The sequence below is a fragment of the Myodes glareolus genome, chromosome 14 (genome assembly GCF_982192425.1).
Source record: "Myodes glareolus chromosome 14, mMyoGla1.1, whole genome shotgun sequence".
Taxonomy (NCBI): domain Eukaryota; kingdom Metazoa; phylum Chordata; class Mammalia; order Rodentia; family Cricetidae; genus Myodes; species Myodes glareolus.
The window spans coordinates 10,188,624-10,214,540 of NC_142039.1; the positions used below are offsets into that span (position 1 = coordinate 10,188,624).

Genomic DNA, 25,917 nt, shown 5'->3' on the forward strand with positions numbered 1-25,917 from the left:
CCATAACCAAGAAATCCAAAAATAATTTCTGCAATAATACTCTGCTTTCATGTAACTACTTCTGAACTCATTGTTTTATTTTGCTCATGGCACCTGCCCTGCCCCAAAAGTAGAAATGCCCATCAGAATTTCCTCAGTATGCTCTCGTTTGTTATGAGGTCATGAACTCTGTGGAAACAGTGGAGGTATGAGAATGTTATTTAGCCATGTTTAAAAATAGGGAGTATGCTGAGAAGGGGTTATGGACAGGAGGCTGAATGTGAGGACAGCAAGATTCTTTAGCAGAAATATAAGTTTTCCAATGTCGTTAATTCACTTCCTGTTAAACTTGGAGGAGTATCAAATACAAGGAAGTAATAATAATAATAAGCTACTAATATATGCAAGTAATAGATATGTGTTCACTTAGCTGTATTTCCAAATGTCCTTTAATATGAATGCTACACAGAGGCTCCCAAGTCTTTGCATAATATTTATTGAGGAGTTCTTAAGTTTATAGATGACATTTTAGCGCCTAGTTCAGTGTTCTTATTTTCTAACCATGAGCACAGTTTTCAAATCAGACAGTCTACTGTACATGAAAATCATTCTCTGGAAGAGGAGACATTGATGTACTCTTGGGGGTGCATGTAGACTGTTACAGAAAATAATTTGAGGGTTTCCAAGAAAGTATAAATAATTACTGTATATACAGTAATCTCTTTTCTAGGTATAGACCCCTAAAGAGATGAAATCAGATCCTTATAAAGCATTCCCACGTTCAGTGCAGCATTTTTTTTTCAATTCAGCTATTGACCTTAATGTTCATCAAGATTGCATAAAAAATGTAGAATAAAATACAAAAAAATATTATTCAGCCTTAAAAAAAGGATGTTGCCATTTTCTAGAGCATGGCAGAGCCAGAGGACACTGCATTAAGTAAAATAGGGCAGGACACTATGAAAAACATCACATGATCACATTTGTGTTTGAATTATAAGTAAAAAAGATTAAATACACGCAGATAGGGAAGAAAGCAGTGGTCACTATGGCCATCTGGTAAGGAAGAGGAAGAGAAGGACGGTGATGAGAGGGTGTGAAGTAGCGGCTATGCGAGACGGCTGCAGCTGGAGACCTAATGTGCACCGTGAGCTGGACCTTGGCGTCTGTCCACAAGTGAGCATCAGCAGGTTCTGACGTTCATCACACAAGGATGTGAGATGAAAGGCGTGTTAATCTCCTTCTCCATGTTAGCCATTTTACTTCTATATTTGTGGACTTCAGGTATAAATATATTTAGCTCTTAAAAGAAAGCTTCTGGCCTAGAAATATTCACCTTCATTTTAAAATAAATTTAGTTCTATTTTCAGCCATATTTCAACTTTATGACCCCAGTTTCATCCTCTTCAATCTAATTTCTTTCTGACTAGAATTTTATAAAGAAAATTATTTCAACTAGAGACTCTCAATGGCTATTTCCCAACTGAATGTGGGTGTTATTTCTAAACTGAATTTGTAAAGTTTCTTTGTATCTGTCATGATGTTTTATGTCTTTTGAATTTTGAGACCATTCTGACTATGTAGCTCCTGCTGCCCTGATACTCAGGATCTTTCTTTGTTAGTTCCCTAAGTGCTCATGTTCTAGGTGTGCATTGTCACACCTGGTGAAGTGGGTGCTGGCATTCTAGGAGTGCACTGTCACACCTGGTGAAGTGGGTGCTGGCATTCTAGGAGTGCACTGTCACACCTGGTGAATTGTGTTCTAGGTGTGTATTTTCCCACCTGGTGAAGTGGGTGCTGGCATCCTAGGTGTGCATTGTCACACCTGGTGAAGTGGGTGCTGGCATTCTAGGTATGCACTGTCACACCTGGTGAAGTGGGTATTGACATTCTAGGTGTGCATTGTCACATCTGGTGAAGTCATTTTTTTTCCTATTTTTATTTATGTCTAGATAACTTTGAAAAATTGATGGCCGATAGACCAAATTTCTGTTGTGAAATTAATTGATAGGAAAATGAATTTTTGTTTCCTTACAATATAAAACCAAATTAGTAGATTATCACATCATTATGCAATCAGTATTATAGCTTATCAAATGTACAGCTGCATATCAGGCAGATAGTTTTTCTGGATAAAATAGAATGATATTGCAATCTAAACAAGAAACAAAGAATGCTTTCTTTCTCTTTACCTCCCTTCCTTCCCCTTTCCTCCCCCTTTCTCCATCTTTATTTCCCTCTCTCTTTTCCTCCCCTTCTCCTCTCATCTTCTCCATTCTTTATCTCTTCTCATCAGAGTCCAAAATGGCTCAAAAGAAATTTTAAAAAGCCATTGCCTCAGAAGGAATATCACTTTCTGAGATCAGACTTTGCTTTCCCCAAAGTGAATGGATTACTGATACCACAATTTCTTCCAGACATGTTTGGGAACATCTCACTAACAATACACATATTGCTTATGGGGCTCATCCCCCAACATTACTCCAACACCCGACATAAATTGAATATAGACAGAGTGCAGCTTTAGAGCATGATTAGCCTGCCTCCCTCATCATCACAAGCACTTAGGTGCATTCTCCTTCCCTTTTCTCCCTCTCATCCCTATCTTCCACCAGCAGGAAGCACAGACTGCTCTTCTTCAAACTTCAGTGCATCACTTCTGGAAGCTTCTCTGCTCCTCAGACCTCAGTGCCCTTGAACTACCTGAACTCTCGGTGACCTTAAGTCTTGTCATATCTGCTGTGATTATTTTTTTGTTTTACGATAATCAGATTTGAGCCTTGACTTACACGACAGGCAGCAAAGCATGTGGTCATTGTTTTATGTGTGTGTGTGATTTTTAACCCCAGCAGTATGATGATGGACAGGCAGGGGCAGCAGATGAGGTCAGATGTCTGCTGTGACTTCATCCCAGGCTGCACATTTGTACGTGATCTCCAAGTTTGAGCAGTTATTCTACCACAGCGATGGTTGGGTATGCCTTCAAAACTTGACAGTTTTAACTAAATTCTAGACTGTGTCCTTTTGTATTAGAGTCTATTAGTTCCTAGGTTACTGGGTGAAAAATCTGTTTCTTAAGTAGTTGTCTCCAGAACTTGGCACTAAAAAACAAGCACACTAAAACCTGGAGGTCATCTGCCTTGTTTCTGCCTTCATCAGAAGAAGCAAAGAATTTCCTAGCATTCAAAGGGATCCCTCAGATACATAATTTATATCACTGTTGGTTTGAGCGTAAACTTTGTGGATTTAGGTTCCACTTGTGGTTTATGGGGGCTCAGGTGCCACACAATAAAAATATATCTTTAAAGGCTATTTAAGATGTCCTGAGATTGATCCGTAGGTGCTTGCCCCCAGGCCTGAGGAGCTGAAGTGAATACCTGGGTCCCACAGAGTGGAAAGAGGAAACTGATTTTCGTAAGTCATCCTCTGACCTCTAAACATCCCACGGCATACGCCCACTAAACATGAATAAATGTAATAAATCAAAAGTTATTTAACCAGAATGATCGATCACACCATGGGACTACATTTATTTTGGAGAGAAGCAATTTTTTTTTAAAAAAAAGTTTTGTCCTAATGTCTCAGCCATCTTGCTCCTGAACAAAAGGGATCTTAGAACTTAGCTCATTAATAGATGTTCAAATAAGCAACATCTTCATTCTTTTTCTTCACATAAATGCTTTCTTATTGTCAAAATAGAGATACATTGTTCTTAAACCCAAACCAAAACACAGTCTCATTAAATTCTTCACCATGCATTAGTTGATGAATCTGAAGTGCTAGGGAAAGAAATAATGACAATAATTTCATTCTGTTGTGTTCCCTGAACTCATTATTGGAAAATTTCTGAAGGACAGTTTCCTGATTGTGCTGGATTTATAAAATAGTGAGCCTTTGAGGGAAAGCAAAAACCTGAATTGTGTTCTTAGTTCACATCATGTGTACAGCCAATAAAGCCTTCTTCATCTTTAGTAATTGGAGTTTGGCCATTTACTAACCTTTGCTCAGGAGAGGTCTTCAAAACCTCCACTTTGTCTTTAGTGTCTTGAACCCTGTCCTGTGTTCTCCTCAAGAGAAGGTGATCCTCCTCCAGCCTTCCTGTTTAACAGCCAAGCCTGCAGTTTTATTGGACACGGGAATAACACTTGTTTATCTATTGCTCTTGAAGAGGGCCCAGCTGAATTCCCAGCACCCACATGGTGGGTACAACCACCTGTAACTCCAGTTCCAGATTAATCCAACACCCATTTCTGAACTTCCTGGACACTGGATGCACAAATAGTGCATATATAAATGTCTAGGCAAAGTATTCATACATATTAATAAATATAAAAATTAAAAAATAACATTTAGTTAAAAATTATTGAGACAAGTGGTATGTGGAAGGACTCCATGGCACAGAGGAAGAAACATTTTGGTTTAACAAATATTGTATTATCTTCCAAATTGAATGTGAACTGGTTCTTTGGTCAACTTCCACATCTCTGGTCAGTAAATCTTACCAACGTAAAATAAAGTTGTCCGCTCTCCTATGTTTTGTTGTTGCCTTGGGAAAGTGAAAACTTTTGTTTTGAAGTGTTAATGTTATGAAAATCCCTGAACTTAGTCTTCTTGAGTTTGGATAGTACTGTACCACATGACCACTCACCTGTCCTCATTTTAATGAACTCTAACCACTAGCTTGAGAAAAGGCCACCATGTTTCTTCTATTTTTATACGTTGCCCTTGCTTGTTGCGGTTAACCTGAGTATCTTACTTTTGTAATAGCAAGTGTGGACCTCATGCACAAAATGTAAGGAATCTCAGACAAAGAATAGTAATATTTCACCGAGTTCTTTTCTTTTTAACATTTAGTTTTTGAACATTTTATACATGAGTATTGAATTTACATCGTTTCTACCCCACACTTTCTTCTCTCCAATTCTTCTCATAGATTTCCCTCCCCTCTCAACTTCATGATCTCTTCTTCCTTAGTTATAATGGTTACATATGTATAACACACACACATACCCTCCCATCCTCACACCCTCTGAGTCCAGTTTGTGTGCATATATATGTACATATACACATGCTCACACATGTGTACACACATACGCACACCCCTCTGAATCTGTTTACTGTTGCTCATAAGTATTGTTCAGAGCTGACCACTTGGGTTTGGCTAACCTATCAGGGGACTCATCCCTGAAGAGGACTGATTCCCTCAGCAGTCATTAATAGCCTTAGCTATTCTTTTAGGGGTGAGGTCTTGTGAGTTTCCCCCGTCCGCATTGAGACTTAGCCGACGTTGTCATTACGTAGGTCTTGCATTGAGTTTTTAACCTGAAATTTTAAAGCCGCTCCTTTCGTTCTTTTGTTTGTTTTCCTAAGTTTCCAGAAAGGCATCCGTGTAGTGGAAGAACAGCACAGAATGATGCTCACTCTCATTCACACTCATGCCTCTTTTTAAGAACTGTTGTTTGTTTTTACTTTGTTGTTTTCCTTGGGCTTTCAGTGATGTTCTAGTAGGATTTAGAAGCTCCTTTAGTGCAGTAGCTAGAAGGCAGATAGCAAAGCTTTACAACTCCATGGAAACTTCCTCCTAAGGCGTCAGAGAGAGGAGGATGAACTGTGAAGGCATGATGAGAACCGCAGGGCTGGGAGACACACTTCCCCTGCAGTGGCTCTTCCTGATCTTGTCCCTGCTTGCCAACTCCCGCACACCCAGGACTAAACTGGATGCCTCGATTTCCATACGGTGTTAACAAAAGCTGCTGGTTCCCTTTGAAAGGCAGCTCTGAGCAACTGAAACAATGAGGATGTATAATTTTTGATTTTGTTTTCCAAAAGTAGAGAGCACTGTGAAGCAGTGGTTCTAGTACACATGGGCACAAAACTGAAATTGTGGCGTATAGACTATGATCTGGAGACTCAGGGATAGCTTGCTTTCCCCTAACGTCCTTTCATGAAACATTTCCACAAAATATTTTATGATGGGCATACTTAATTCCTTGCTTTATAAATTTATAAAAATTTATAAACTTTATAAATGTAAAGTTTATAATTAAATTGTGTAGTGGTGGATTTGCATATAGTTTTTTTTTCTTTCTGGTAAATGAACAGACATATCTAAATCATCTTTAAAATTTATGAAGAGATTCAAATAATATTTAATGAAGAAATGACTTATCTAAATGGTGAAAACAAGTTTTGAGGGTTTTTTTTCTACATCATTAATTTATGCATTTAATTGGACATGCCCCACATACATATCCAGAACCATCTCCCTAATTGACTGAAGGGCTGGCTGCCCAGGGCCACCATGGTTTCCAGAGGGCAATTGTTTTGTCATTTCTTTGTGTGGCCTGCCTGGAACTTAGCAGTCATAATTATTGTGAATGCTATAGAGACTTAATGTGTGGCGGACCCAGCAGTGACTGAGGAGTCTTTGCCAGGGGTTGAGGAGGAAAATGGCTGTCATTGCTCCCAGCTTACTTTGCCCCCACAAGAAAGTCTCTTACTTAGCAAGAGTAGGAGTCTGGATATTTACCGTGATTTCATTATTTTTTCCTCATGGGTAGAGTTTGATAATATCCCTAACAACCCTTCAATTAAGTATGAAAATTGACTTGATATTCTTAACAAGGGCTGTTTTCTGGAAGTATTTGGGGTTTAATCATAGTTTAGTAAATTTATAGTAATAGCAATCCAAGTAGGTATCTTGGCAATCTCTCTTTGATGGCCGATCTGGATACTAGTTACAATTTATAACAATATCATAATAAAATTCACTCAAAAACTATTAAAAAGAATCTCCATTCAACTTAATATTATTATCAACTGGAGAACATATTGCAGGATTTAATTTGCTAATCATTAAACTTCTTTAAAGAATTGATTTCATGCACCATTAGAATGCATTTGCCATTTATAAAATATTAAACTCACAACACCTGGGAATTATATCTGTTCATTTCTTTTATTATAAAGATTGACCTGAATAAATAAATCTATTATAGGTATATGCTCAACCTGATTAAACTAAAATGACAAACTATTATGGTTTTAATAGCACATGTATTGTACATCTTTTTCTAATGAAGTATATAATTATACAAAATAGAATAAAGGCCATGGTACTGAAACGCCTTCACTGATAGCTAGTTTGCTTACAAATTCTTTAAAAATACACACGTATTGTTTTGGATGCTACTCATAAAGAAAGTTCCACTTATCTTCTGCCGAAATTTCTGCCAAGAAAGATGGATACATGTGGAATTCCTATCAGTAGGAGAGCCGCTGGTTATGTTTTGGGAACTAGTTTGTTTTGTTGCTGTTTTATAAATTATTGTTGATAATATCTTGCTATGAATATATACAAATTTACTAAAATTGATGTGGTTTATGAAAAATGCAGACATATAGAGAAATTCACATATAAATACATGTTTTCTTATGGGCTTGTGGGTTTTTTTTAGCTTCTGTACTCTGTTTTCAGTGTTTTGTCTAGAAATCAGAGCTCATCAAAAAATAAATGATGTCTTGTTTGCTTATATGTTTTGGTTTGAGTGGGGTTTTGTTTTTGTTGTTTGCTTGTTTGTTTTTGAGTCAGAAACTTGCTTTGTGACTCAAGTGTCCTAGATACATTCTGTGCAGCTTTGGTTGGCCTAAACTCATTGTGTTTCTGCCTCAGACTTCTCAGTGATGGAGTCACAGGCTTGCAGTGCAGTCAGATTTTATTTGGGCAGCCAGATCACAAATAATGACACAATACTTCTTATTAATTATCAAAGCTCAGCCTATGGCTTAGGCTTGTTGCTAACTAGCTCTTATATAAATCAACCCATTTCTATTACTCTATGCTCTATCATGTGGCGTTACCTCTCTTCCATCTTGCACCTCCTGTTTTTTCTCTTGTCTCCTGGTATCTTCTGCATGCGCACCTTGATTCCTCCTATACCTCCTGCTTAGCTATAGGTTATTGCGCATTTTATTACACCAATCATAGCAAATACGTCTTCACACATTGTGCAAATATCCCACAACAATGCACCACCCTGCTTGGCTCAGAAACGATGTCCTAATTAGTGGTGAAGATGGTAAAAATTTGGTGAACACCATTTTGTTATATTTTGACATAAGAGGATGGTACTTATGCAACCCCTGATTGTTTTTTGTTTTATTTTTTATATTTTTGTTTTATTCTTTGATAGTTTCATATGCATATATAATGAATTTTAGTTGTTTTCAATTCCGATGCCCTCTTTCATCCCTTTCCCTTCTCCCATTGAAACTTTTCCAAAAAGTCTCTTGCATTTTCATGTGTGTGTGTGCGCATGTGTTCATGTGTGTGCACGTGTATATATGTGTGCATGTGCGTGTGCATGGGCATAAAGTTTAATATGGTTGACACATGAGCATGGGTTGGGGTTATTTATTGATGCATAACATTATCAGTGTTATACCATTAGAGAAAAATGGTACTACTTCCCTAAGCAACCATTAACTGCCAATAACCACTAGTGGAGGGATGGGACCTCAAGATCTCCTCTCACCCATGGTAAAATGAGGAATGGCCAAGTCTTGTTCAGGTCTTGTTCAGGTAACCATAGTGGCAGTGAGTTCCCGAGTACAATGTCTATGTCATATCTTTTACCATTTACATTTTTATTTGTTACAGAATCACATATGTAACGACTATATTTATATCATTTTAAACACTCCCTTAATTCCTCTCTAAAGCCTCCCTGCTCCACTCTGACCCAAACACACAGGAATAAGGGTCCTGAACTGTGAGGTATTGACGGGGAGGATCAGGGATGAGAATTAAGATGGAAAGCTGGAATCAAGAGGTCTGCATGAACAGAGGACTCCTACCTGAAAGCCTAGGAAGAAGTACAGCATCTTCCTCCTCACTGTCTGCAGGGCGAATGGGACAGAGTCAGCAGAAAGCTACCGCACCATAAGCGTGGAGCCAGCAGGAAACTAATCAAGCAATATTGCACAAAGGGATCATAGGATTTCTCATGTGTCATTGACGAAGCACACAGTGATCTGGGGACTGAGAGCAACAGCCTTTTAGTTGGGGGAAGAGTCAGGTTCCTAGGTACCAAAAACCTTAATTCTTTCAAGGCCCTGGCCCTGGCTCCATACTACAACTTGTCAAGTATATTCCTGGGCAGGAGCGCAGAACTAGTGTTCCCTTTGTCCTTTCATCTGGGCCACCGAGAAAGCTTTGGATTGTCTAGTCCTCAACAACACTCCCTCTCAAACTTATGATTCTTTTATAGTTGTTCTTGGTTTACACCCACCGACGCATACACACACAGAATTCACTTAGTGTTGCTCATTTGTACATGTTTTTATGGTTGACCATAGAATTATATTACCTATCAGTGGGGCTTGTCCTTGGAGAAGATTGATCTCCCATTTTCAACAGCTATTGATGGCCTATAGTTCTTCATCTAAGGGTGGGACCTTGTGAAATTTCCCCATATGCATTGGCACAAAGACCGGAATTATCATTATGCAGTCAGTTTAGATAGCTATATTGTCGTACATGCCAGCTTTCTTGGCATGCCTACATCAGCTACACTATACAGCAGCATATGTCCTCACCTTCGGGCTTTTATAATTGTTCTGTCCGTCTTCAGGGGTTCCCCAAGCCTTGGGTGTAGGGGTTGTGTTATAGACATACCAAATGAGACAAGGAACTCCATGGTGTGTTTATACATAAACATCTTCCATCCTCCTGCTCTGAAACTCTTTCTGCCTACTCTTCTATGAGGTCCCTTGAGTGTTGGAGGGGTAATATAAAATTAGCTCAACAATTTTACCCTCACTTATTGGATTCTTTGTACTTTTTCACAGTTTTTTTTTTTTAGTAAGCATGATTTTTTTTTTGTTAAGGATATGTAATTTTTTTTCAATTTTTTTTTTACCATAGCATCTACAATAGAGTAGTAGAAATCTTAAAAACAAGGTTGACTGACATTTTGAGAGCTCCTTGGAGAGGGGGAGTCCATTTCCTTTAATGGTGTGATTGCTGGTAGGTATATCACATTCAAGAGCAGTGGGGCAGCACAAATTGGCATCGATGGCTTAAAACAAACAAACAAACAACAAAAACAGAAGAAAACTCAAAGGTGGTTTGGAGGGAGGAGTTGGGAAGGGTATGTGTAATTATGATCAAAACAAACCACATGGAATTTTTAAAGAATTATTGATCTTAAAAGGAACATAGTTAACTGCGTGATAAACAGATTTTTTAAATTAATCTCCTTAATTACCAAGATTTGGACTAAAGTAGAGATTGCCTGTACTGTTGTTTCTTGGATTTCATAGGGCATCGAAGACATTTTGCTTCACTGTTAGTGCTCGAAGTCACTTTGGTTTAAGCAGAGCATTTGGGCGTTAACTTTAGGAATTTGTGTGTCCTTGTGCAGCCCCTGTTCTTCCTGGAGCTTACCAGCAGAGTCACTCCCAAGGCTACGGGTACATGCACCAGACCAGCGTGTCATCCATGAGGTCCATGCAGCATTCACCCAACCTAGTAAGTGCTGAAGTCAAATGTTCCTGCTTGGTGACAGAGTGAGGGAGCTGGGCGACAGAGTGCTTGTCTAGAATGTAGGGTTCTGAGCTCAACCCCCAGCATGGGGGAAAAAAAAACCCTGACACATTGGTTTCTGGGTAAGTCTTTCAATGGAAACAAAACCATTGCTGAGGTCAAGTGATGAGAAACAATCACACTAACAAACGCTGCATCAAGCAATAAAGCAAATAAGACATCAAGCAGCAGGGCTCCTTTTTATGTTGCTTTGATGTTGTGGTGATGAAACACCATGACCGAAAGCAACTTAGAGAGGAGTGAGTTTATCTGGGCTTGGGCTCCAGAGAGATGAGAGCCCACGCCCAGAACGAAGAGGCATGGTGACCATATCATGAAGTTAATATGTCACATGTCAACTGTAACAACAAAGCAGAAAAGTAATCTGGCACTAGGGCAAGTCTATATTCTTTCAGTGTCAACCCTCGGTGACATATTTTCTCTAGCAAGGACATATGTCTTAAATTTTCTGGGTATGCTCATCATCCAGACCTAAGAAGGTACAGATGTGTCATCATCAGGTTAAAGAGTTAATCTTCATGTTCATCACAATGGCCTCAGAAGTTGAATGGACATAGGCAAAATAGCCAATGGAAGTTAAAATGTTTTGAACACAAAGAAATAGTAAATAGATATCCCAGTTATTCTGACAGCTATAGTATCCAGGTATTGAGATGACATGCTATACCCCCAAATCTGTGCAATTACCATATGCAATTACTACATTTCAATTGAAAGTCTATGAATGACAGTATCCTTCAAACACCCTTATTAGCATTCAGTTGAGGTTCAGAATGATGCTTGCTTTGTGGTCATACTCAGGCTTCATTCTGAAGTTGCATCTCTCAATACTTAGAAGCAGGTGATGTTCTGTAAGGTAGCCAAGTGCTTTCAGGTTCTTTGTGTGCCAGCCACTTTCCTCAGTCTCTTTAATCTATGAATATTTTTGCTTTCGAGATTTACTGACTATAAATATTAGATGAACTATTAGTTTTGAACTAAAACAAAGAGAAAAATACACTTCAAAAAATTTCACTTTAACATGTTCTTTATATGTACATCTAAAATCAGGACATTTCTATAGAAAATTTATGAGACTGTGATCTGAAATATGTAAAGTTTAAGTAAATTATTTCTTTCATATATTCTTAAGAGGGAACAAAACTTTTTAGTACTTATTTTAGAAAAGTTCATTTTCTATACAAGGGGGAGACACTGAGAAAACCAGTGGACTGTAGGCCTGCTGCCAAGTGGGGGAAGGGGGCTAACCTTCTAAAGAACGGGGAAGCGGGAGAAAAATCTACATTTCTAAGGCTTCTGGGACTTTCTGTGTGTGGGACCCAGTGTTACTCTTTCAAAGACTATTTTTAGACAAGCACACTGTTTTAATTATTGTATTTCCTTGTTGTCTTTCAAGGCTGAATTATTGTGTCATCTTTTCAGCTCTTTGCTTTGATCTTAGATCTGTCTTCTCTAGATGAACAAACTTGAGATTTCTAGAATTAGGTGACACACGTGGCTTGCCACTGCCCAGAGGTAGCAACGCCTATCAGCCTTCATACTCATCATGTGTGTGCTGGTTTGTTGGGACTCAGATTTGTACTCGTGACTGCAACACCCGATCACTTCTTCTTTTCTCAGAGGACCTACCGAGCCATGTATGACTACAGTGCCCAGGATGAAGATGAGGTCTCCTTCCGAGATGGTGACTACATTGTCAACGTGCAGCCGATTGATGACGGCTGGATGTATGGCACCGTGCAGAGAACCGGGAGAACGGGCCTGCTCCCGGCCAATTATATTGAGTTTGTGAATTAATTCTTCCTCCTCGCCCTTTGAGCTTTATTCTGATGTATTCTAAACCCAATCTTTTTAAAAGATAGAAGATACTTTTCAGATAACTTGGCAATTATTTTCCAATAATGTATCCTTACTTTGACAATTAGACACACAGGTACCAGGAGAAAGGAATGACTTTTGGGCTGGAAACAGCAGCATCCATAGTAATTCCTGTAAACAAAACCATTAGGTCTGGAGACCTGGTGCTGCTAATTGTGTTTGTGGTTTCATTTAGTTGGCTATTCAACCCTTCTGGGAAATGTATTTTTGTAGACTTTAATAGAGATGTTGATTGTCCCTTACATGTAACAAGTGTATGAAACTTCTTAGCTGTCACCTGGAATCATCTGAAGCCAATTCTCATAGTCCAACAACACAGCCAATAATTTAAAAATTGTTCAGCTTTTGAATCATTGGGTAATTTTCAATTCAAGTGAGAATTGCCTAATATAATAAATGGGAACAGTGGCAGAGCAAGTCTGGCTAAAATCATATTGACTGTAGCTTTTGGGAGCCCTTTCCCTAGGCTCACCAGGATCTGGTTATTTCTCATTTGTTTCAGGGTATAGCCTATATTTCTCAGTGTTTCTTGGTATTTCACATGCGTTTCATGGCACAGCCAATCTCCATTTACATTCTGTGGGGGCAGAGCACATCAGGTCCCCAGACTATCAGGACCAGTAACTTCACAGCTACTCTGCAAAAGGCAAAGTTCAATGTCATCTGTATTATTTCCCTTGTAGCCTCTACCCTGTTGCATGTCTAGTGGGCTTAAGCTTCCGTAATGTGGCAGCTGCTTGCCCATCCTTGTTATAAAAGTCAGCTGTGTGACTGTTCTCGCCCTGCCCTTTCTTATAGTTGCCAGCTCATAAGAAAACATTTTGAAAAGTTGCTTGAGACTTTCTTGCTGTATTAAACTCTAGCTTTGAAAGACTCATGCCTGAGGAATCACACATATACTCTAGTAAATAGAAGACTTACGTATTTACTGGATAGCTTTCGCTCACTTAATGCTACCGTTGATTTAAAAGCGCAGTAAACTGGACAGCATTCTGTGTAAGGGGAAATGGAGTCTATAGTATACCAGAGGGAAAACAAAATACAAAGCAGTAAGTAGAAGTTTGCTCCACAATTCGACAATTTGATCTTATATTTTGGCAATTGGTCTTCAGACTCTGGGATGGAAATATAGCCACTAAGTCTGTCTATAAAAAGGATTCCTTTCCCAACCTTGGTTTTCATTTTTTAAATCACATTCAGGATTAGATAAAAAAATCATCAGTGATTTTTTTTTGGTGCAACCAACAGATTATTCACTAAGAAAGAAATAGATGTCTTGTTTTGAGTGAGTGTGCAGGGTTTTTATAAGTCACAGCCCCAAATAGAACCATTACTATTGTATCTTAAATTTGCTCTGCAGTCTACAGTCGAAGTTAGTGGATGTCGAAGTTTATCAAACTCTGTTTTTCTCATAGTGCCTCCTACTGTGACTAGAAGCAGGGTGGCACTTAATTGAGATGTGAAACAGGAAAAAGCAGTTCCAAAATTGTGAGAAGATACTGGGATTGTGGGACTATCCACGCAATGTGTTCAAGGAAATTAACAAAGCACCCACCAGTGAAAAACATTTGAATGAAATGTTTATGAGCCCAAACTCAAAGCTGATTTATTGAAAACTTTGAAAAGTGAGTTTATACTTTTGAAAATCAGTAGTTTCATTAGATTTGCCTTAAAGAAAAGTTTTATTACAATGAGCTGTGTTTCTGTGATACCGATAGAATGTTGAAAAGAAAAAATAACTGAGATTTTCCTGGAAAGGGTTTTTATAGCTTTGTAAATAAACAGCTGAGCTAATTTTCTGTCATTTGAATAGCCAGTCATGATTAACCTTCCTGTTTTCATGTCTTGAACACACACCTAAAAAACCAAACTGCACCTGCAATAATTTTACAAACATCTTTAAACTAATAGCAAGAGTGATAAGCTGGCTCATTTATGTTATGTGTTTTTATGCTCCCCCAGGCAGACCATTTGTGTGTGTTTGTGATTATTAAAAAGAGTCATTGTTGATTAAAACTTCAGGCTAAATGAAGGGAAGGTATGATTTTTGATAATTGTGTGCAGGAAGCTCAACTGAAGCCGACTTTGAAATGATGCTGGACATCAGCTAGTCCCCACAAAGTAGCAGCTCAATGGCCCATGTTTTTGACACTTATTAATTTCAAAGTCAGATTTGATGAATGTGAAAGTCAGTATATATTTTGGAAATCAGTGTCTTAAATGTTGAGCTTTACGTAATGTTTGCATAGCAAGATATTTCTATTTTAAGTCTTTCTGAATTAAGATCTGATCTGGATTCAATAAGGGGCAGTTATTCTCAATATAGACTGAGGCAGAACCAGACATTGCATGCTCTTGAGGTCATGCATTGATAGTCGTGACACTGTTACCAGCACATGTAAGGATGTTACCCAGCTCATCAGAAAAGAGGAGCCTAGATGTGTCATATCCAGATGCCATCTTTTCCAGCATCATTAGAAAATGCTATATTTTTTTTTAACACACTTTCCACACACCTCCCTCCCCCTTGCAGTTTGGCAGCCAGTATCTCACATGTAACACTGACAGCTAAAAATGAATTTAAAACAAGCCCTTTAGAAATCAAATTAAGGGAAACTAAATGCCAAGCACAGAGAGCATGCACCTGTTCCTAAATGCGGTGGTTTCTCAAGCCTGACAGACGCACAAAAAGATGCTTGAGACACTTCTCAAAGACTCTGAAGACAAATGTATTTGGTTCATATTCCTCTTGAGAAAAGTTTAACAACAGAATATAATGCTTTTGTTGTAAGCTTTTGTAGTAGATTTGAAAAAAACTATTTCTTTTTCTCCAGAGAGCTTACTATTTCTAACCTGTGACAAAATGAATACTTCATGTCCTCATTGTGTTCGTACGTGTGCAGCAGACCCAGTTGGAATTTCGATCTGGTTGTCATTCTTCACAGAGCCCCTGCATCTTCTCATATATCTCAGCCTCCACAGAGCACCCAGGAATGTCTAAGCACAATTTCCCAAGCACCCTGTGTGGGGATGGGTGAGATTAGGACAGTCCCTCTCTCACCAAGGCCCTTTGTTTCAAGATGATGATGTCATTTGGCCAGTTGTACTAAAGTCTTTCATTCCAGATCTTCTCTGTCCTGAGGTTCATAACACTCCAGGAATGCTGGGAAAATCTTTTCCACCAGTGACACACCCAGTGTTCAGGTTCCTCCACCTCTAGTGGAATGCTTTCAGTGAAATGATAAAGAATATAAGTATGATCTTTAATAATGCAGCCCTATATACAGTGGATATAGTTTATACTAATGTTCTAATATAGATATATACAAAATAGGTGCCTTTTTGATTACACTTGTTTATCGTTATGGTCTTGGAAAGGAAACCAAGCAAGTAAGCTTCTGCATATTCTATAACAATATTTTATGATACATGATTGCTATTTTTGTGGTGAGAAGTGGGATGCCCCTAACTGAAAGATGTTACAGGTTGTATTTTCCTTCTTAAGGTTTAGAATTTTAGAAAATACCGACTTCTTCCATTTTCTGAAAAGTTGGGTTTTTTTCTTGTGGATTTATATATAGTGGAGAAATATAAGCATTAAGTTTAAGTTTGGGGTTTAAAATATTTATGGTGAGATAGATTAATTATATTATGAGGCTGAATTCACTGCGTATGATGAGCTTTTTGACTTGATCTTGTTTTACTGTCTCTGATAATCTGAATGTGGCTGCACTGCACTTGTATGGGATAATACAACGTGATGAGAAAGCTTTAGTTGAGTAGGAAGCTATGTAAACTAATTTAAGATGCTAAATGAAAACCTCTCTGCAGGATTCCATGCCCCTTAGGGCCCTTTTCCAGGCAAGTAGCTGTTAATAACTGACGACCGAAAGAGTCAAGACATTGTGGGTATATCCTGTGGTCATCATTCCGGGGCACGAGATGCTAGAATCCTCAGGCTTCCCTGGGTAAATGTCCTTCCCAACTGTCCATGACTCCAGTCTATCGCCAGGACTCCACATGCTTCCTGCATCTGATGGATGGTATCCTGTTTGCATAGCACACACATCACTGTTGTCAATTATTGTTAAAGATGGTTTCCTTTAAAAGAGAGAGAGAAAACTGCAATGCAGCCGCCTTCCTTTGTGTCCATACAATGGATTGCTAAGCATTTTGGAAGTAGCAACAAGTGTGTAACAGGCATGATACTTGTGGAACCGTTGGCTTTTGACCTGTGATAAAAACACAAATTGGAATGGTGTACTTTGGATTCTGTTTGCTTTGAAATATGTACAATTGTGGTTGGTGATTAATTTGTAAAACTGTACTAACTTTGAGAACATAATGATTTTGAAAGAAGCAGTAACTGTTTTTTCATTGGAAGGGGATCACAGAATGATATAAGGTTATTAGTATAATTTGGCTTTTGTTATGCAAATTGTTAACACCAGCTATTAAAATATATTTTAGTAGAAATGCTTTAATTCATGTTTTTTTTCCTCTACACTGTGAATCTTTAAGCCTTGGTGGACCAGAGGCACATTGTGATGTCCAAAGGACTAACCTATGCAAATGAGTTCACATCTTATTGCTGTCAGAGTAAACATGTGCTAAGAAATGATTTCTCCTCATAATGCACAGCAGTATTGAAAGAGCACGGAAGCCTGGCCTCCCACGCATTACACTGTAGCCCCTCACAGTCCCTTCAAGGCCACCAAAACCATTAGCATTTGTGGAAATCAGATTGCTATCAATTGAAACTACTGGAACGACGCCAGGAGGAAAATGACAGACAGGCATCTTGGCTGTGGCTTTCATAGAACTATGTTCTCACATATTCTCTCTTCAGGGTCTTGGTATTCTGTGTCTACTACATGTGTTTGTAAAGGATTTATGATGCATTAATTTCCTATCAACACATTTGGTTTGCTTAAATAAATACAGAATGTAACAAAAGTGTTCGACTGCTTGGTTGTCACCATGGTTTCTTTGGAGCACAGGTCATTGGGTGCAGGTAGTGCACTGTGAGTTCCTCATGATGACTCACATCCAGTCCCATGAAAGCTGTGTGATGGCAAATAGTGCATATTTTTTGAAAAGCCGTGCAGAGTGTTTTTCCAAACTAATACAGTTTTAAGTAATAATAATATGCTTTTTAAACCCACAATCTTTCTGATTTTACACCAAAGTATTGCTGCTGTGCATCCTGTTAGTTAACTTTTTTCAAAACTAAAATCTTCACTGGTCTAGTGTTGGTTTTCGTGTATCTGTAAGATGAAGGGAGTGACTTGGAGGAGGGAAAGAGCACAGATGATACTCTGATTTTTCATCTAGGAATGACTCTTTATTATAGATCGTAATTACTTCCATTCTCATAATGGAAAAGCTAGCTAAGCTCCTATTTTTTACTCTCATCTACATTTCAGTAAATTGGATCTTGGCTTTATTGTTTGCTTTTGTAAATGTCTCTAACATAGTGCTTCCAGACTGTGGACTGATAAACCTTGTAGGTGGAGAAATTTAAAACAGGTCAATCAACAAGCTTTGCAAATGGCATTTGCTCATAGAGTAAACACGTCTACCAAATCTTGAATGTTCTGTTTTTCACATTCTATAAGTATGAATCGATTATCTGTGGTATTATAAATCAAACATACTCGTGTTATTTGAAATTATGAAATAAATAACCCAGGTATCTGTTTACTTGAAGAATTTACTGTCCTTCCTTCCTCCAAGACTTTTTTATTTCATGATTATAATTGCACTTTTTGAAATCTGGGCCACAGAGGAAATGAATAACTGTCCTAGAATAATTTAGGTTTCAAATGAATTATGCTTATAATTTTATTAGTCTAATTTTACAAATTGTGAAGTTAATTGAAATTAACTGAATAATTGAGATGTAGCAGAGTCCTGAATACTTTCCAAAACAAATTTCTACAAAAATATTCAGATATAATATACTGGAAAATAGACAAAAGGAAAATCTTATTACTTTTTTGTAATCTGCTTCTGCTCTACACAAGGAGTTTTGTGATGGCAGAACACTGGATCAAGTCCAAGAGTGAGCTTCAACTTTTTTTCTGTAGTTCTAAGCAGAATTCTTTGGCCTTTGTCTATTGCATTTTTATCTGTGAGCAGTAGAATTGTGATGGAAAGGGGAGAAGGAGAGAATGGGCTCAAAGACTGAAAGTCAATATCAGAACGAGGCTCCAGCTGCTGATTTGGGTTTATACCATGGCATTTTGATCTTTGCAGCTTTTTAATAGTCTAAAATAAAGAAATGGGTGAAATCCGAACATCTGTTCTTTTATTTCAGAAAGGGGGATGTTTCCCCATCCTTACATTAGCTTTGAGATTGCTCTTTCAGTGGACCAGTTTCTGATTCATGATAGCCACACTTTTGGCCTTTTTGCAAGGTAGTTGCTGACCAAAGACACATGTTCCAGATTGGTGCTCATTCCATGTGGATTACCACATTCTTCCCCACGTAAACTCATGTCTCTGTCCACAGTTAATGGACACCATTAGATCGAGGTGACTGGAAGGGCTGCCTAAGAACCTTGTCCATCTATCAGGGTTAAGAGTGGCAATCAGTTTAGGTATCCCAAATATGCCTGATTTTAAACTCTGGTAGACAGAGAAGGTGGCTCCAGGTTATACTATTGAAAACTGTAAGATACAGAAGTCAGGGGGAAGCATAGCTGTGGATGAGTGGAAAGTATGGATGAGGAAAACTACGAAGAGAGGGCAGAAAGTATTGAAGAGGTGATTGCTGTTGGCAGGAGCTGCAGTGTAATGGGGAGAAGTGGATTCTTGCTCATGGTAGTCACTGTTTAGAGAACTGATTCCTGCTACCGAGTCTTTGCCCATGCTCCATTCGATCTACAGGAAGCTAGGCCACTCTGAGTGACCTCCTTTTCCGTTCCCATATATCTGTAGCACTCCAGTGATTCAAACCCTATGTTTCTGTATTGCACAGAAGCTTCATATTCTCTGGGATGAGTTCCAGGTGTGCCTCTCAGCCTCTTCACAGATGTCTGTTAAACAAAGCCTTTACATATGTCCTTTGTCACAGACTAGAGGCTCATATCTGGCAAATGGAGTGATCAGCCAGCACATACTAAATGTTGGTAAGATGTACCTGGTGTCCTCCAAAATGAAACACTAAGTAGCAAATTGACATTATTGTCACCAGTTGAATGTCACATGTATTGGTATTAAATTTTATTGTCTTTCAACTTTTTGTCTTTAAATTTTACTGTGCCTTAACTTTAATTTGTGCTATATTTTAAATATTCTACTGAAAATCAGTAGAATTTTTATTTTTCCTTGTGTTTGTTTGAATCAAAGTCCCCCATCATCCTGCTCATGCATTCTTTCCATTCTCTCTTCCACAAGATGAAGATGGTCTTTGAGACCTGATGGGTTGTGTGAGGTCCTATGTAGACCTTTTCCTCTAAGCATCTTTAGCATCCATGAGTCTCTTCATTCAGTTCCCTTCACTGTACAGAGAAGCCTGTCTGAGTAAGGGTTACAGTAGCATTTGTCTATTGGTATAAACAATTGAGGCTACATTTTGTGCCATGTGGATTTAGTTAACCCTAAGTGGTAAGGTCCCTTTTCAAGTCTGTGACTCTCCAGCCATGAGATTTTGACTGGGTTTACAGTACCATGAATGTATTCCCTTCTATGTAGTGGCCTTAGATTTACTCCAAGAGCAAAAGTAGTTGTTTACCTCCATAACAGCTGTGCCACTATCACTGATTTATAAATGCTTGACAAAATGTAAAACACCTACAGTCAGTTATAGGATTGAAACTGAATTGTTACAGGACATTTATTAAGAAATCATTCTTCCATAACTAAGTGATAGATCTTGATTAAAAGGTGTAATTAAAGCTGGCCGGTTGTGCACATGCCTTCAATTCCAGCACTTGGGAGGCAGAGGCAGGTGGATCTCTGTGAGTTCAAGGCCAGCCTGGTCTACAAAAGCTAGTTCTAGGACAAGTGCCAAAAGGTACAAAGTAACTGTGTCTTGAAAAAAATAAAAACAAACAAACAAACAAAAAGATAATTAAGGGATTAAAAGGGAACAAATTAGCAGTAATGAAATTATTCAGTGTTTACTTCTTCAGAGTTCAGTGTATTCAAAGCACAGACCAAAGGAACTTTCTCTTCCACCATTAAGGTTAGTGTGGGAGTCTGATAGCAAGCAACTAATTACATATCTCTGTGATTCTGACTACTTAATTATAGTTTAAAAAGCCACGAAAGGGAATCCCCGAGTGCTGAGAATTCTTCATGCTGCATAGGGTGAAGTGTGGACTGCAGGGAGGGTTTGGAAAACATAGTGAAGCAGGAGGGTTTGAACTGAGCCCTGAGAGCTGTGTGAAGAGCTGACAGTTGAAGACCTTTGCAGCACTGGACATATGTGGAGATCCAGGCACTAGTGGATAGTAGCAGAGATGTACCTGTCTCCTCTCAAATTTTAAGTAACAGTGGAACATCACTTTCACATTTACATTTTCACATTTAAAAACTGAATCTTTGGTGGAAAGAAGATGTTGTGTGAACTTGTGTGTTCCCATACCCTTATCACTCTAATTATGATTTCTTCCATTCCTAAAATACTCAATGCTTGGTTAATTATGCAGATACAGCTTCACAGATGTGGTATACCTTCTTGGTGTAATGAGTTATCACATGGGTTTTCCTGCACTGCCACTACCTCCCCATATCATTTTGGAAAGCGTGTGTTGACCGGACCTTATCTAGTTCTGTCTGCAGTGCAAGCACTGATTGACATGTGCTTCTGCCTTGCGTTAGAGTTCCCTCTTTCAGGAACTGTCATTTCCGTCTAATACACATGAGTGGGGTATGCCGTGTTAAATGGGCAATGCAGGGGGAAATCATTCACAATGCAAGAAAGCTGTTGATGTTTATCTAGACTACCACCTTCCTCTAAGGTAGGTCATAGTCTTTTTTTAAATTCTAGCAAGAATGTAGAATATAGATCTCCTTTAAAAGCCTGACAAGGTACTTACATATTATAGGTGTTACAGCTGAAATCATTTGACTGACTGTATTTGATTCCTTTAATCAATACCTAATGACAACACCTATTGGTATTTACACACATTTCATGCTATGTACATTTTTTCCTTTAGAAAGAACTTTGGACTCCCAATACTGTGACACATAAAGTAATTTATGGGCCTCTACACCTTTGGTATTTATGGAAAAGTCGCTCTAAATTTGAGGTGTCTTGTTTGTGTTGGACAGCAAGTTCCATTTACATTTTTTAAAAATGCTTAATATTATGGTCATGATTCTCCCCTCCCCCACCTCCTCTCAGATCCTCCCCACCCCCGCACCTCACTGCACTGAAGTTCAGCTGGGGCAGGGAGGACAGTGATTGCTCATCTACAGAGGCCTTTCTTGTGCAGGGGCTGCGGTGGCACAGCTGCCATCACCAAAGGGAAAGATCCCAGGAAGTCAGCTGCCTTTGATGAGCTGTCCTCAGTGAGGACAGTTAGAGCACTTCTGGTTGCTGCCCAAACATTCAGAGCATAGTTTCAAAGTCACGGTCTCGTTTCCTGACTTTCTAACTTTCCAGCTTTCCTGAAATCACCCAGAATTGTCAGGATACTGACATCTAGTTGGATCATGTTTTCCTGTTCAGGGATCTCATGGCATGGAAATGTGACCAGTCGAGTATCGTGGGATACAGATGGCTTAGTTTGGGTTTTTATTGCCGTGAAGAGACACCATGACCAGGATAACTCTTATAAAGTAAATATTTAATTAGGGCTAGCTTACAGTTTCTGAGGTTCAGGATATTGTCATCATTGTAGGGAGCATGGCAGCATGCAGACAGAGGAAAAGCTGAGAGTCTTACATCTTGCAGGAGACATTAAGTCACTGACACACTTGGTGGTATCCTCAGCTTAGAAAGCCTCAAAACTGACCTCCACGATAACACACTTCCTTCAACAAGGCCACACCTACTCCAACAAAGCCACACCTCCTAATAGTGTCACTCTCTATGAGATTATGGGGACTAATTACATTCCAGCTACCACAACAGGCAAAGCCATTTTGTCAGGAGGAGTCAAAAAGATTCAGTATTGATGGAGGAAGCGGCCAGGGAGCTCCTCCTCTTAATTTTTGCTGACGTTGACTGAAGCTTAGTAATTTTCCACTGGCCATGAGCTTGCTCTGGGAGATGCTTACTTCTTGTGTGCTATTATTTTTGCCTTGACTTTGTAGGTCAGTGGACAGCAGTCAACTTAGCCTAAGGACAGCTGAGTTTCTCCTGCTGTTGATGTCATCATTTTGAACAAACATCCTGGTCTTTTGTGAATCCTGAGGAATATTAAATACTGAGCTACTGAAAAGGCACAAGGATGAGAGAAGGGAATTATCCATCAGTTCCAATGGACAGCAGGTCAATTTCTTCATATATTATGGTCTTGAACAAAACATTTTAAAAATGATCAGCATAATTACATATAGAGTTCAGTAGAATCTGACCCAAAGGTGAAAGCAGCAATGTGGACAAACACAATATGAAGACAGAGATACCCAGCCTCTTTATTCCATTTTAAGCACCAGTCAGATGTCAGCAAGTCCAAGTGTAGATTCAGTGGTTTTAAGCAAAGGAGATCTTCAAGTTTATGTGAAGTAACCTAGGCAGTTGTGTTCATAACTTGCATATACAGGCTGTTGTTTACTACAAAGAAATAAAAACTTCATTTACATCAATGCTGGCGAGAAACTATCTTCGTTGTCTAAGTTTTAATGAGATAGCCTTAGTAAGATATTATTTCGATGTTGAATGATTGCTTTACTGTGAACTGATGGATGATGGCCTTTTGTGGTGGAGGGTTAGGAGGATGATTAGCATGTGGAGCAGCAGCGAGGGGGGGAAACCTACCCTGAATGTGGGCAAAACTGTCCCAAAGACTGAGTCCTGGGATGGAGCAAAATGGAAGAAGGAAGAAACCCGTGGGCAAAAGCAAACTCCATTTTCTCATGATCAGGTGTGTCTAGTGCTCTGCGCATTGTCTGTGGCCACCAGATTGGAGCCCATACTGGCAATTCTCCATGGGGGTTCTAGGCATTCATCCTTGGCTTTGGGTTGTATCATTTCTCTCTCATTTTAAGGTTTTCTAGCTTCATGTACTGAGTAGCTATAGGGTTTGCTGGTTCTTTAGAATATGGATCCAGCATATTCCGGGTAGTCATTGTGGGTCTATCTAGCCTCCAATTGCATAAACCAATTTATTTATAAAATAAATTCCTGTTTGTAATTACACATATTCTATTGGTTCTATTTCAGAGACTCCGGACTAATATAGAGACCACAAGTGGTTCTCCATGGAGGATGCTCATGTTATGAAAGAGAACGTGCTTCCATTTCATTCTTTATGGAATCATTAATTGACCAGTAGGGAATGGTTATTAAGGACCCACATCTTCATTAAGAACAGATTGAACGTTAATTGTTAGCAAAGTATGATGAGATGCTATGAAAGCATGTTAAGGCTCTGGATGTCTGGGTGAGAGGAGAATTCACACAGAGTGGATTAGATATTAATATGTTCAACTAAAGTGATAGGGAGATTTTGTAGATTTTTATGTATTGTACTTTGTAAATTAACTTCCGAAGGGGAAGATCTGTAGTTCATGTCGACCTTTAAAAACACATCACTAATCAGGTCACTGATAGTAAAACATGAATGGATTCAATTATCGGAAAGTGACACAAGAGGGCAGCTGTGTTCTATTTCTGAGCCCTGTCGGCTACAGCATATTAGGAACAAATTGAATATGTGCATAATTAGAATGACAAATTCTGATTACAAATAAATTTCTTATTATATGGATGTAATAAAAGTATTTAATTAAAACCCAGTTAATTCTACTTTATGCTCCTGAAATCCTTACTGACAATGGTTGGCAGGCAATAACGAAATTAATATTCTACTGATTAGCCTTGTAGTAGTCTTTGCATTTACACAGAGCTTTCTGTCAATGGCTTGGGAGTCTTTTGACTGACCTGGAAGTGGATTTACTCCGACTTGAATGGAGGTACTCATAAAGTGCTGGATAGTCTGGTCTGGCAGATCCTGGGGGCTAAAGTAATGCAGCCTGAACAAGGGATGCTCAACATGTTCCAGGTCTGAATCGTGCCCAATTTAAGTAGATGTACACTGGGGTGGAGATCTGAGGAAAAATTCTGCTTCAATACAGACCCGGAGTGGAGCTGTGATGTATTCCCATGCTTCAACAAAGATGCTCTTGGCTTTGGAAAGATGCATAAGTTTTGTAGAAATGGGCAGCCATTGAAGTTACAGAGCCTCTTCAAAGTATATGTAGTTAGACAGTTATTATTTACTTCATTTACATAGTATTTATTACCTAAATGTGATAAGTTTTGTTTATGATGGATAGAGACAAGCATACATGGTCTCTTGTCAGCTCCTAATTCACCAGGGAAGAGTGACATGAGATGGATTGTGGTCTAAATACTGACCTGGGTCAAAATATGTCCCTAGCAAGCAGCTCCTTTGACTATGGGCATTTGTTCAAGCAGCAGTTTGGCATGCTGTTTTGAATAATTCAGACTGGAAGGTGGAGAAATTCAAGACTGATTGTGGGACCATTCACCCAGAAGTAGTGGGACCAAAGAGTATATCCTTAGCGCTGAGGGTTAGTTCCAATACACATGCCAAGAAGAGACCACCAGAACTTCAAGTTCAAAGTTCAAGTTCAGAAGTTCTAGCTGAGGATTCAGAATGATGAGTTATTCCAAACAGCATGGCACATGGGGGTCATCTGATGAGAGAGAATAGACAGGTGCCAAAGTGTAACACAGGGGAACCAGAAAAAGCATCCCGACCATAGAAATAGCCATCGTGAATCTGGATGTTATTATTGACCACACGCAAAGAGGTAGTTGGCTTTTTGTGTTGGATTAGAGTCTTCCTGATAGTGACAAAGGCTTTTACAGCTTCTGGTTCTCTCAAGTCCCAGAGTTCTAACATGATAGTGTGAACTATATGACAGAATTGTTGCCGAAAATTAATGGAAAAGGAGAGCCAACTTTAAATCATGTCATGAGGTCATGTCTTCAGGTATAGCCAAGTTTCATCCCAGGGTGTTGAAGGAATGTAGATTTGTAATCAGGGAGTGGCCGCTGGTCATCTTTGAAAAATGATGTACTACAAGAGGACACAGGCACTGATGACAAGTGAGAGTCACGAGCTTTCAGGAAGAGAGGACTCCAGTAACTATGGACAAACACATTTGGTCAAAGTTTGGTCCAGTTGTGGAATGAATCCTAAGCAGATGTCTCATGAGCACATTGAAAGGAATGTGTTGACGGCTGGCAGCTGTGGAGTCACTAAGCGCAGAGTGTTCCACAGGAGCCTCATCTTCTGTGAGAG

At 39.0% G+C, this 25,917-nt stretch overlaps 1 protein-coding gene across 7 annotated transcripts in view; it reads left to right on the forward strand.

Annotated features, from left to right (window-relative positions):
- Nebl (nebulette) overlaps positions 1-18,175 on the forward strand; it is a 351,846-nt gene extending 333,671 nt beyond the window's left edge. For all 7 annotated transcript variants that reach the window (XM_087896342.1, XM_087896343.1, XM_087896336.1 and 4 more), the window contains 2 exons: positions 10,404-10,510; positions 12,206-18,175. In XM_087896342.1, coding sequence (XP_087752468.1) covers positions 10,404-10,510; positions 12,206-12,382 — 284 coding nt within the window. In that variant the 3' untranslated portion in view covers positions 12,383-18,175. The remainder of the gene's footprint in view (positions 1-10,403; positions 10,511-12,205) is intronic.
- The last annotated feature ends 7,742 nt before the right edge of the window (positions 18,176-25,917 follow it).